Below are 12,711 nucleotides of genomic sequence, written 5' to 3'. Positions count from 1 at the left end.
GGATCATCTGCAGAGGCTTAGTCGTGCTGGTTGGGAAGACCCGCTAGTTCGCCCTTCGATATTACAAGCGCTTGGACGAGTAGCTGTGTTGCGTATTCTGACAGGAAGGGTCTGATTTTCCTGATGTTTTTTAAACAAAGTTCGGGAAGAGTACATATAGATAATCTACCCAATTAGCACGAGAGGAGGCTTATATATTGAGCCGACTTGCCTCTGTTCCATGACAGTTTTTCCAGCATCCTCCACCCCAACTCCTCACTCTTAATTATTCCGGGGGGGGGGAGTGCTCTGGATTCGGGCCAAATTCCGAGCTCTGAGGCCTCTCCTTGAACAGCACGCCAAATACACATATTTTATTCTATATTTATTCTAACTTATATTTTAGTGTGAACTCGTGAAGTTTCCATTTGTAACTGTCAGATTAAAAAATTGGTTTTAAGGGGAAGCTTTTTTATTCAAGTTAGTGTGAAAAAGAAGTACACTTAAAATGTACCAAGCACAATGTTCTCTCATCATTCCTGATTTCTAACATGCACTCACTTCATTCGCCATGGTCTTGCGGCTGTCAGAGCAGGAACGAAAGCTGCTGCTCTCTGTACTTTTTTTCCATCGTCTCCTTTCGCGTTCAAATGTAAATTTACACGAGCTTATATTGTCCATAAAGATCAAAAGATCAGGAAAAAGCCCATACTTTTACTCACCCATAGACCCGTCCCCTCGAGGAAATCAGGTGGACAAAAAGAGTGGACAAAGGAGACGGTTTAAAACACCTGGTATAAATGAGAATGTGTCTTCTTTGTCTACAAAACACATCTTAATACCAGGTGTAAGCAGGCCCAAATATTACATTAGATAATAGATTAGAGAATGTTTATTGTCATTACAGGCATGTACAAGTATGCAGTGGAACGAAATATCAATTCACTAGTGTGCAGTGCAGTTTACAAAAATACAATATTATTATAAGGACACATGGCGAGTAATTCAATTACTTCACTGTAAACAACGCACTGTGAACATTATTCTTAGAAGATTCATATATATGTGTGTGTGTGTGTATACATATACTGTATACTGTATATATATCTATCTATCGAATAACACTGAAAATTATAACTAAGTACTTTACATGTGCTTTAGTATGTTAGTCAACACATCAAAATAAGTGTACTTTAAAAAATGACCAAATATAAAAAACTTTATTTAAAATGTACTTTAAAATAAAAGTTTCAATTTAACATTATTACAAAATGCAAAGTAAGATTTGATGTACACTACAAGTGTACATTCAATACAGTTAATAGATTCAAGATAGTTTTGCATGGACATACATCAATCATATTTTCTTCTAAAATCATCCTGTGTTTCATACTATAGATGTTATATTATGTAGCTGTATACCATTGTGCTCCTTACATGTATGGGCTGGGCTTTATGGGTGGTGAGAGCGTCTATTGATCCACGGCCCATTAAAGTGGCATTATGTAGACAGAGAGTGTAGCCATAAAGGTTACAGACTGCAGGGGGGACATCCATCAGTACAACCATTTGGAAACTAGCACTAATACTCACATCATTAGCAATGATACTCACAAACAAAACAACAAGCATATCTTCAGTTATTCACTTCATGAAAATTATTGAAACTTTATATTCTTCTGTAGTTTCTTACCCCTGTTTACAGATGGTATTGATGCCTTTTATTGATGGAAAATGCGTTTCCTGTAACCACTTGTGATTGTATTTTGAAGGGAGGGTCTTTGGTGTTTTAACTACTGTATATACAGTTTGAGGTCAGTAAGATTTTTTATGTTTTTGAAAGAAATCTCTTGTGCTTACCAAGGCTGAACATCCCCCGAAATTATATAATATTATAATATCACAATAGCAATATTTTGAAATATTATTACAATTTAAAATAACTATTTTCTATTGTAATATATTTTAAAATGTCATTTATTCTTGTGTTTGCAAAACTGAATTTTCAGCATCATTACTGTAATATGCTGATTTGCTGCTCAAGAAACATTTTTATTATTGTCAATTCTTTGAATGAATAGAAAGTTGAAAGGAAATAGAAATCTTTTGTAACATTATACATGTCTTTACTGTCATTTGATCAATTTTATGCATCCCTTATAAAATAAACAAATAAATAAAAGTAAAATCGTACAAATTTTTTTTAAACAAAGCATTTATTTGGCGCACTATTGCTTAAAATATACCCCAGTTTCAAGTGGAATGCTCATTGCTATTTTAGTTATTAGTGATATTTTCCTTATACTGGCATCTATGTTAACTGAACTTAAGATGTGCTTTACATGATCTGTACAACTGTGTGTTGATGTGGAACTTCTCACCAGGCTTATATGTTTGGTTTTTCCAATATTTAACTTTTAAAAGCCTTAAAAGTTTAAAAGCCTATCTTTTAAATTTAAACCCTCTGTTTTAGTGTAATGGATGATTGAGAGGTGACTAGGCATTTACTGTAATGTCCGAGAGACATTAGAGCAGATCAATGTTTACACTCCACTGTGATCACATGCATTTTTGACTACCTTGAAATATACTATAATTTGTGATCACAAAATGTTTTGAACCTCTTTTACACCTATATTTAGAGCACTGATTTTCTTCCTGTGATGATCGGGTCACACAAGACAGATAGCAGGTGTAAAAGAGGGCTTAGTGAACACCTATTGAAATAGAGAGAGAGAGAGCGCGATTGAGTTATGATGAAAGCTTTGCAACCATTTTCACTCAAACACAAGCAGAACACTGTTAAAAGTGGTTGCATAACAAGTAATCAAAGTCTAATACACTGCTGTATTTCCATCAAAACAGGAACAATAGCATTATACGCGATGTTCATAATCTCATTCTCTCTGGCCACAGGAAATCTTAAGTGCTTGAAGGCAAATAAGTATTTGAGCTTGTGTTCCCTCTTTGTAAATCAGTACACAGAATATGCAGAGTAAGCTTGTTCAAATCAAAGAACTTCCTGTCTGCTTTATACTGTTATATAAAGAGAGTATCTTAAATTGAATCAGTGCCTATGGCTCCACAAGACAGGAGCATTAGGGTGTTGGCTGGGAGTGGTGGACAATCGATTCCGCCAAGAGAAAGACAGACAGACAGAGAGAGAGAGAGAGAGAGAGAGAGAGAGAGAGAGAGAGAGAGAGAGAGAGAGAGAGAGAGAGAGAGAGAGAGAGGATTATGGGAGAGAAGGAAGGAGAAAAAGCTCAGGAAACAGATGGGGTGCAGTTTGTGCAGTGAGAGAGAGATGGGTGATTATGAGGAGTGAGTGACATACTGCGGCAGCGCCATGCTCGTTATGCTCGCTTAGTTTCATGGAAGAGAAAGAAAATTAATGTGAGCAGAATAAGAGGAGCTAGGGTGACCTCAATCAAATTCGTTGGTGTCTGTTTTAAAATATTCATGTATATATTTGTATTTGAACAGACACTTAAATATACAATATCAATGTATTGACAGTATCTAAAGTGTAATCCCTTTATGTAACTTCAGCAAATCCTGAAATTAACAGAAACCACCAAGTTCTCACTAGTTATTTGTCCAGTAATGTGTGCGTAAAGTTTACATGGTTGTGTTACAAGTTTATCTCATGAGTGCAGAGGTGTAAAGTCCAGGTTCAGAAAGTAAAAGTCCTCCTCAGTATTTTGTTCCAATCACCTGGATTTGCTAGTTAGCACAGTTTTTCAGCCAGGAGATCTGGCTTAGTTCATGGGTGGAATAAACATATGGCAGGACTTTTACTTTCTGACCCCTGGACTTTACACCTCTGCCTGAGTGTTACAGTCACCAACCATGACAAATACTTTTTAATAGCTAATTTATGTACAAATTAAATCCAATTATTTGGTCTCCTTGCATGGATAAATTGGATTATCATGAAATCTCAACAAGCATAGCATACAAGTGAGACATGATGTAACATTGTTTGTAAAATTACAGTATATTCCAGGTTAATAATTGCACAATTTCACAGCAATTTCACAGAAAATAACCCAGCATGGATTGATTTCACTGTAGATTTTGACTACAATACTTTATTGTAAAATAATACTGTTTAATACTGTAAATTCCTGTCAAATGTTTACAGTAAATCTACTCCTCCCCCTCTCAAATTGATCTATGGTCAAAATACAAATCAAAAGAAATTTAAGAACACAGGCACCCATAAAGACAATGTCTCATTGTACAGCTAAAAAGAAAATCACAAACACTTACAGACATTCACATTAAGATGAAGGCTGTTTTAAGTTTAGCTCTAGGATTCAATTCAAGTTGCAATGGTGATGACCAGGAGCAGGACTGGAATCTTTACTCTCAAAGAAGAGAAGAGAAGAGAAGAGAAGAGAAGAGAAGAGAAGAGAAGAGAAGAGAAGAAGAGAAGAAGAGAAAAACAAAGACGGAGACGGTTATAGAAGTCTCTGTATATGATGTGGATGAAGATCTGTGCCAAAAAAAAAAAAAAAAAGCTTTATTTTTACATTTCTTTATTTAGCAGATGCTTGGATAAAAAAGTGACTGAGGAAAAACACGGATAAAGAAGTCACAATATGCTATTTAAAGAATAAAACAGAACAGCCCTAAACATTTTTATCTTCATCATTTTCTTTTTCAATCTGTATTTTTGTCTTGTTGTCCAGTACAAATATCTAAACATCCTAAAAACAAGATACATTTACATGAGTCGAAAAATTGCACAAGACAATAAAACTTTAAAGAAAATAGCTTCAATTATGTTAATTCTTCTTATCCCATTTAAAAAGTTTAAAATAAATGTAAATGTTCTTGTTTTGAGCTTAAATCTAACAGTAGGCAGGGTTAACCTTAAAATAAGGTCAAACTATTTGGCATATCTTGAAAATGAATTCAAGATATACTCTCTGAAAACCTTTGCAAAAATATTTCGATATTTTTCCTGGAAAATAAGGCAACAATTATTTGTAGCAGTGTAGACCAGAAATAAATGTGAAGAACAGTACTGAAAAGGATGTCTTTTTGGCAATAAGTGGCTTTATTTATATCTAAAGCTGTTTTTATGGTTTCAGAAACCGGGTTAAGGCTGGATGATTGTTCTACCATTGAGGGACAGTGAAAGTTCGGCACTGAAACTAAACACAGTGACTGTACAAAGTACATAAACACTTAATGAGGAAAGCCTTAAGACAGTCTATATTTGGTTGCTTGTTGCTAAACAACTTGCCGTTACATTTAGGAACTGTTTTACATTTGGAACTTGTATAACTGTAATCACAAGTTGCTATTAACACTGCATTTACTATGAGACAGATCATAATAACTCATGATTAAAATTCTGGGTTAAAAGTCTCCTTAAGCTGTTTTAGGTGGTTGTTGCTGAAGGTTTCAGTGCTCATAAGTGTCAGATTGCAAGACTGTATTCGCAGAGACAGGGTTAGAAATGAATGTCCTCTGGGAGTTGCAGCATGGCTTGCAGAGATGCTGATGCTCTTTTTCTCCTCTTGTGACAATGGACAGGTGCCTTTGATTATTCCACCTTGCTTACCCACGTGAACATATGATCACCATTGCCCAGGGAGAACTGACAGGTGCACAGATGGCTCACCATTGCAGTTCTCCCTCACACTTAGAGAATAAGTGGCGATTTAATATATCATGTGAGCAGGACAAGCTCTGGTGTAATTGCCATGAATGCTCTCTCCTCCATTTCACTGTCTAGGAGATAAAGTAGGTTTTTCATCAAGCACCCAAGGTGGATAATGACTTCATCCAGGTTATCAGAGATGTAACATATGGAATAAGACCCCCAATGCATACTAAAAGGAAAGCCCCTGTACTCCCATTGCTTCTAGAGTTTTGGAGGACCCTGACTTTTCTGACAGAAGGTACTTGCCAATATTTCTGAAGACTTGACACCAGCAGTCCATATGCAGTCATCCTTTTGGACAGTTGAATCCGATTTCAGTTCCGGAGATCCTACAGAGTTTAGCTACAGTTTGTCCCAACATACCTTCCTGTAAATTTCTAGTAAATGTTGATCACCTTGGTCCAGGTGTGTTTAATTGGGGCTAAACTCTGCAGGACAGTGGTCCTCCACGAGCAGGATTTAAAACCCCTGCTCTTGACCAGGGGACCCTCCAAAGACAATTTCCAAAAAAAACATCTTACTTTTAGTCTGGTTTTGTCCCAGAGGTCAGAAGTGCCAGGAGAACATAGTGTTCCTGTATTGCAACACTTCCTTAGCTCTTAATCCTATAACTTGCAAACCTTACCTTGTCCCAGAATCAGGGGTACCGTTAGGTCTCTCAACAATCAGACACTGATTTGGCTAAGATGGCCATGGGCATTGAAGCACTTGGACAAGGTTGTAGTACTCAAGACCGGCCTCTGCCTGAAGTCTGAGCTCCAATACCATATTTTTATGGTCTTGGCCTTGTCACGGACTTGGGAGCATTTGGATTTGGCCTTGAGTCAGACTCATTGCCGATTTGTGCATATGATGCACTCTATGGTGCTATCGTGTTTCTCCACAGGAGTGACACTGTGTGACACTGATGCAAAACCAGGTTTTATTCACCCTGAACTTATTTACACTGCCTGAATCATTCACACCCTCTTCAGGTCTCTGTATTGTATCTGATTCAACTATCTTCTAGTCTTGGCCTTGGACTCGAAAGAGCTGGTCTCGACCACAACAAAAAGTGATAGGCATCCTCCTCTTTTTGGCACTGCTCTGGGAAGTATGGATAGTTGGACTAGGCTTACCTTACTATGGGACAGAGTCTGAAAGGGCAGAGTATCATGAGTCGTTGGGGCAATCCCTTTACATCAGTCCTGTATGATCCCCGACAGGTCATCTCGGGTGGCTCATCACTATGATCCTTAGTCATTTATCGGATGGACTTTTGTGTATGCTTATAAGCATTTGTTCAATTTCTGTTCTGTTTCTCCATAGTGTGAAAGTCGCGGGGAATTGCTGGTCTCACTGTCCTACCATCCTGTTACTCACAGGCTTAATGTGGTGGTCCTTAAGGCCAAACACCTACCAACCATGGACATCAGTGGTCTTTCAGGCAGTAAGTGCACAGCACACATATACTCAAAAATACACACTCTTAAAAATAAAGGTTTCAAAATAGGGGGGTTGCAAATATTATATTTTGGGTTCCCCAAAGAACCTTTTTTAGTGAACGGTTCTTAAAAAAAACTGTTCTTTTTTAATTTATTGTGAAGACCATTTTAATAATCTGCAGAACTTTTTCCACTATAAAGAAAAGATGGAATGGAAAGGTTCCATGGACGTGAAATGTTCTACATGGAACCATAGACACCAAAAACAAATCTTTATTTTTAAGAGTGAAGATACTCAAATAATCCCAATGATGATGCCAAAAACGTATCAGTATCTATCTAACCTCTCACATCATTATTTCTCTTCTCTACCTACAGACCCTTATGTTAAAGTGAACGTCTTCTACGGCCGCAAGCGCATAGCCAAGAAGAAGACGCATGTCAAGAAATGCACACTCAATCCTGTTTTCAATGAATCCTTTATCTACGATGTTCCCAGTGAGCTAATGCCGGACATCTCTGTGGAGTTTCTGGTCATTGATTTTGACCGCACCACGAAGAATGAGGTTGTGGGTCGCCTGGTTTTGGGTGGTCAGAGCCCCATTCCATCAGGGGTGACTCACTGGAGGGAAGTCTGTGACAACCCAAGGCGGCAGATTGCCAAATGGCATAACCTTACAGAGTACTAGTGTCTGGCTAAAACATTGGGAAAGCAAAGTGTATTATTCCACTTCCTTCCTGTCAGCCCCTCTATAGAAAGAAGCCCATTTAACAATCTCTCATTTTCCCTATATAGATAGGTGAATGAGTGGATGAGTATGTGTGTCAGTACAAAGGACCCGGAGCAGTCTAACGGACCACTTAGTAAGTTCTCTAATAAACTTATAGCAAAAAAGTCTCAGTCATAGAAAAAGAAGAAGAAAAAAAGTAAATTATGGCTCTGAATTCCTGTATGAGAGTTATACTAAAGTATCCTCAGAGCCTTTCACCATTATACAGGCGTATTCACAATATACATACACTACTTTCAATTAGCCGCATGCTAGAGATAATGAGACACTTTTATATTTAGCATAAAGGAGGGCAGAAAGAAAAAGTGAGCTTCTAGCCCACTTTTTAGGAAAATAATGGGGTGAATTTTTCATAGTAAATACGGATGAATGGTGATATAAACTGGACGCCATCATGAACATTTTTGCTAACATGCTAATATTTACCACAGAAGGAAATGTAGAAATATGGCTATTATTTATATCCATTTAAAACGTTTTTATTAATGCTTAGTCTTTTGATGACGCTGAAACTGAGCTGTAACTTCTCTGAAAAAACTAAACGAACAAACAAACGAACAAAATAATAAAACTCTAAATATCTGTTAAACAGTACTTGGTTTTAAGGCAGAGTTTTCAGCCAACCACCAAATAAAAGAATAGTGAACGTCAGCTCAGGATTAAAAATTAATTTACTTTATGAAAACACTAATGTTCCGTACAGTAAAACCAGTCTACACTGTCTCCATGCTGTAGCTGCTTTATTTCTTTGTAGCTGTACTTATACTTTAATGTTAATTTCTCCATCTTGATGACAAAGCACTTCTATGACATATTTGCTGTTGCATATCTTAACATATCTACTATTCATTGATTTACATTTTTTTTCTTTCTTCAGGCATTTCTATGCACATTTCCATTTTACTGCAAATTACTTTTTGACCCAGTTGCTGTGCTGCCATAACACAGAGATCAGGGAAGGTTCGTTCAAAAAAGTTAAAGTTAAAAGGGAAATAAAGATTAATTAACAGTCAAAGCCAAATGTGACAGATATTAGCATAGTCGCGTATTGTCTGCAAATTTGTACATTTTAAGTGCACCTAACATCACAGTTTTAATTGCCCTCAAACATGTTTTTTAAGGCCACACTTAATTCTTAAGGCAATGCAACTAATTCTTAATGTCTTTGGTCAAGATGTACATAATGTATCATAGGGTGTAACACTGGTACTCTTCGATTTTTTTATTTTCATAGTACAATTGAATATCGCCAAATATACCTTTAAACCTTTGACATATAAAGGGTGTCATGAAATAACAGAAATTAAATTTGGCCGGATCTCTAACCACCCCAACTTTAAAATCTTAATAACTTTAGTAACCTGTTAGGTTATTCAGTAAGTTAGTCTATATGAATTAAAACAGATATATGCAGATTCAGAACAATTTTTGCACTTTCGTAGAGTACTGTATTTATTTTTATGATTTGTTTTCAAAAGAAAGAATATATATATCTATATGTATATGGTATATCAAAAACCTAACAACTATGATAGGACTAATAACTGACCATTTTAGGATTTTGGCATGAGCCAGTAACCATTAGCCAGCGCCAGCTGTCGAAAACTAACCAAAGTAGATGGACCAACGTTTTGTGGTGTGTATATCGCACCCCTGAGAAAATTGAGCGTTGGGGACCGCGATGAAGCATCTCACACTGCAGTCTCACAATAGGCCCAGAGTCTATTTTTGAAGGCATGCAATGTGGATGTGGATGTGTTCCTAATTATGTCATTCGGTGCCCACAGCCCCTTAGGCAGATTTAAATGCCATTTTCCCAGTGCGAATGAGTGGATATTAAGTTAGTAAGGCAGAAAGTGGGAGGGTGAGAGGAGGAAAAAGAAATCGACTGGCTAATTAGAGATATTTCGTATTTAACATGTGAAATTAATATAGCAGTAAATTAGGCCCAATCATTCTCTGCAGTCAAGCTCATTGTGAGTTTTAAAGACCACATAATGAGATTAACTATTGTTTATTAGGAGAAAATGAATCACATTTCAATGACTTTTCATGAAAATCAAGAAACCATGTGCCCATCATCCTAGTCCAGACTTGCTATTTCACTTCCAGGCTATACATTTACAATAGAAGAATGAACTTTTCCACCTTCTATGGTGTTTTTTTTTTAACCCCTGCATGCATTCACTATTTACATTTCTGCTTCAAAACTGGTGTATATATTACAGTTTTTAGTGGTTTATATATGACAGCAAAACCCACTTTTGTAAAAACAGCAACCCAAATTACACAATGCAACCTAAGTGAAATGATAAATGCGTGATTTTCTTTACTTTAACCCTCAGCTCCTTGTGCTACTTGGAACTTTTTTGATCTTTTGGGCATAAAAAGCTTGTTTTATATCAATAATTACATAAAGAAGAATATATCTAACTGTAAATGAGTGTTTGTTCCAATGCACTGGTGGGCAGTAGCACTTTCTGCTCTTCTTGTATCTAACTGTTTACTTGGAATGGAAATGGTTTCTTTTTGTGTAAACCTCATCTTTTTATGGAGTACTATCTGCCCCTCTTTCTCTCTCTGACACTGGTCCCTAACAATCCCTCAGTTTTTTTGCTGTTGTGTGTTGTACAAATACATTGAAAGCTGAACAAAGAAGAAAATGAACTGAGAAGAAAATTATTGTAATAAATATATTAGTCCATTTGGATACCGCAATGTCGATATGTGAAGGTGGAGTGAAGTTAGTGATTCAGCTTTATTTTAGGTGTCCCTAAAACGACCTAGATGATAAACAGTGTTAGTTCACCACAACTGTAGTGTGATTCATGTTGTTACCTGGCCTTTTCAATATTTGTAAGTACAAGTTGTCTATGTATAATGTAAGTACAGTGTAATAACATGTACTTTACATATCTAGCTTAATACTGCTCATTTCACTACATGATCTTCAGGGACATCTAACATAAAGTATGAAGTGTAATGCTTTTGAGGGCAAATTATCTGCATACTGCTGTGAGTTTATGCTAAATACAGTATGTTACACTAATGCTGACTTGTACTGTATGTTGAAGTTGTTAACACAATGGACGTGCAAATAAAATAAAAACTGATACACTAGATCAGATCTTCACCTCTTTCTCTGCTTTAAAGATACATTGTCAAAATCATTTCAAGTTGTAACCTGATTTGTAATCTATCGAACTAACAGCTACACCTGACAAACAAAGCTGTTGCTGGTTGCATAAACTGCTTTGACTAGTCTTACAAGTTAGTCACCTGTGTCATAGCCTTTTTCAGTCTGTAACATAAAAACATAGATTAGTCTAATTTGAATTCGAAAAGTAAGACTGATTGTCCTTTGGTTAACTGTTAGTTGGTCAGACTAGTTCTTATGATACAGACTTACAGTCATCATGAAATCAAAATTGTCAATTTTTTTTTTTTATGGAATATTGCAGTATTTATTATAAACAATTTATTCGTTCATATCATTTATTTTTAATCAATGTACCCTCATATTCTTCAAAATAAATTCCCCTCCATCTAGTAGCATCATCTCTTCTCTGATGTTTACTGGTGTGAGGGCGGGGCAACCTGTCACTCGCATGAGATCACAGCAAAAGCAAACCACAACCATCCAGTCATTTCCCGATAGACCTTTTTTTCTTGTTTGAGAAGCTGTTTTTCTCGCATATATACATCACAATAGGGAAGAAAAAATGATGGCAGCTTCCGTTTCATGCCATCTTAAACATAGTGGCTGTGTTTACACACATGGCCTCTGTAGTTACATTACAAGAAAACTGTTCACTAACCATGTTTTGGGACATCCATACATGGTACTTATGAAATACCTTTGAGCACCACTTAAAGGGATAGTTCACCCAAAAAAGAAAATTCTGTAATTAATTACTCACCCTCGTCATTCCAAAACCCATAAGACTTTTGTTCACCTTCAGAACACAAATGAATGTTTTTTTGAAGAAATCTGAGAGCTTTCTGTCCCTCCGTTGACAGCTATGCTAAGCTATGACAGCTAACTACCACTTTGATGCATCAAAGAGTTCATAAAGAGCTTGTAAAACTAATCCATATTAATTGAGAAAATTTTCTGTAGAGAAATGATCGCTTTATATGATGAACAGATTGAATTTAGGCTTTTTTATATTTTTTTGCTATGACAAAAACATAAACAGAGGCTAGCGCGTGTGTTGCGTAACACACGAGAATGAACCTAATTGGTTCTTGCACCTCAAGCTTGAACTTTCGCTTAACACAACTGATGTGAAATTTGATGAATGTTTATGTGAATAAAAAAGCCTAAATTCAATCTGTTCATCTTAAAGTTATCATGTCTCTTCAGAAAATTTGGACTAAACTGCTCAATTCATATGGATTAGTTTTACGATCTTTTTATGAACTTTTTGAAGCAGTCAGTTTCGTAGCTGTCAATGGAGGAGCAGAAATCTCTCAGATTTAATCAAAATTACCTTAATTTGTGTTCCGAAGATGAACGAAAGACTTACGGATTTGGAATGACAAGAGGGTGAGTAACGACAGAATTTTTATTTTTGGGTGAACTAACTCTATAAGTATAGGTACTTGGGCAACACTTTATTTTATAGCCCTGTTTCGCATGAACATACTTGGTACTTATTGTAGTAATGACACTAACTGGGTAATAACTAGGTACTAAACTAGGTACTAAACCTACCCCTAAACCTACCTTAAGCCATGTTGTTACCTTACATTACTCAGTACTTTTGTGGGTAAGTACACTGTAAGAACATTGAAAGTGCACATACTGTTAAATAAAGTGCAACAAGTCCTTGAATAC

At 36.3% G+C, this 12,711-nt stretch overlaps 1 protein-coding gene across 1 annotated transcript in view; it reads left to right on the top strand.

The window, feature by feature from the left end:
• The window catches only part of syt11a (synaptotagmin XIa), a 28,199-nt gene extending 17,206 nt beyond the window's left edge, over window positions 1-10,993 (top strand). The window contains exons 3-4 of the mRNA XM_082185219.1: window positions 6,965-7,085; window positions 7,459-10,993. Coding sequence (XP_082041345.1) covers window positions 6,965-7,085; window positions 7,459-7,769 — 432 coding nt within the window. The 3' untranslated portion in view covers window positions 7,770-10,993. The remainder of the gene's footprint in view (window positions 1-6,964; window positions 7,086-7,458) is intronic.
• Window positions 10,994-12,711: the final 1,718 nt, after the last annotated feature.

The sequence above is a fragment of the Leuciscus leuciscus genome (assembly GCF_965113295.1).
Source record: "Leuciscus leuciscus genome assembly, chromosome: 12".
In the NCBI taxonomy this organism is placed as follows: domain Eukaryota; kingdom Metazoa; phylum Chordata; class Actinopteri; order Cypriniformes; family Leuciscidae; genus Leuciscus; species Leuciscus leuciscus.
This window is presented reverse-complemented; position numbering and strand designations above follow the sequence as displayed.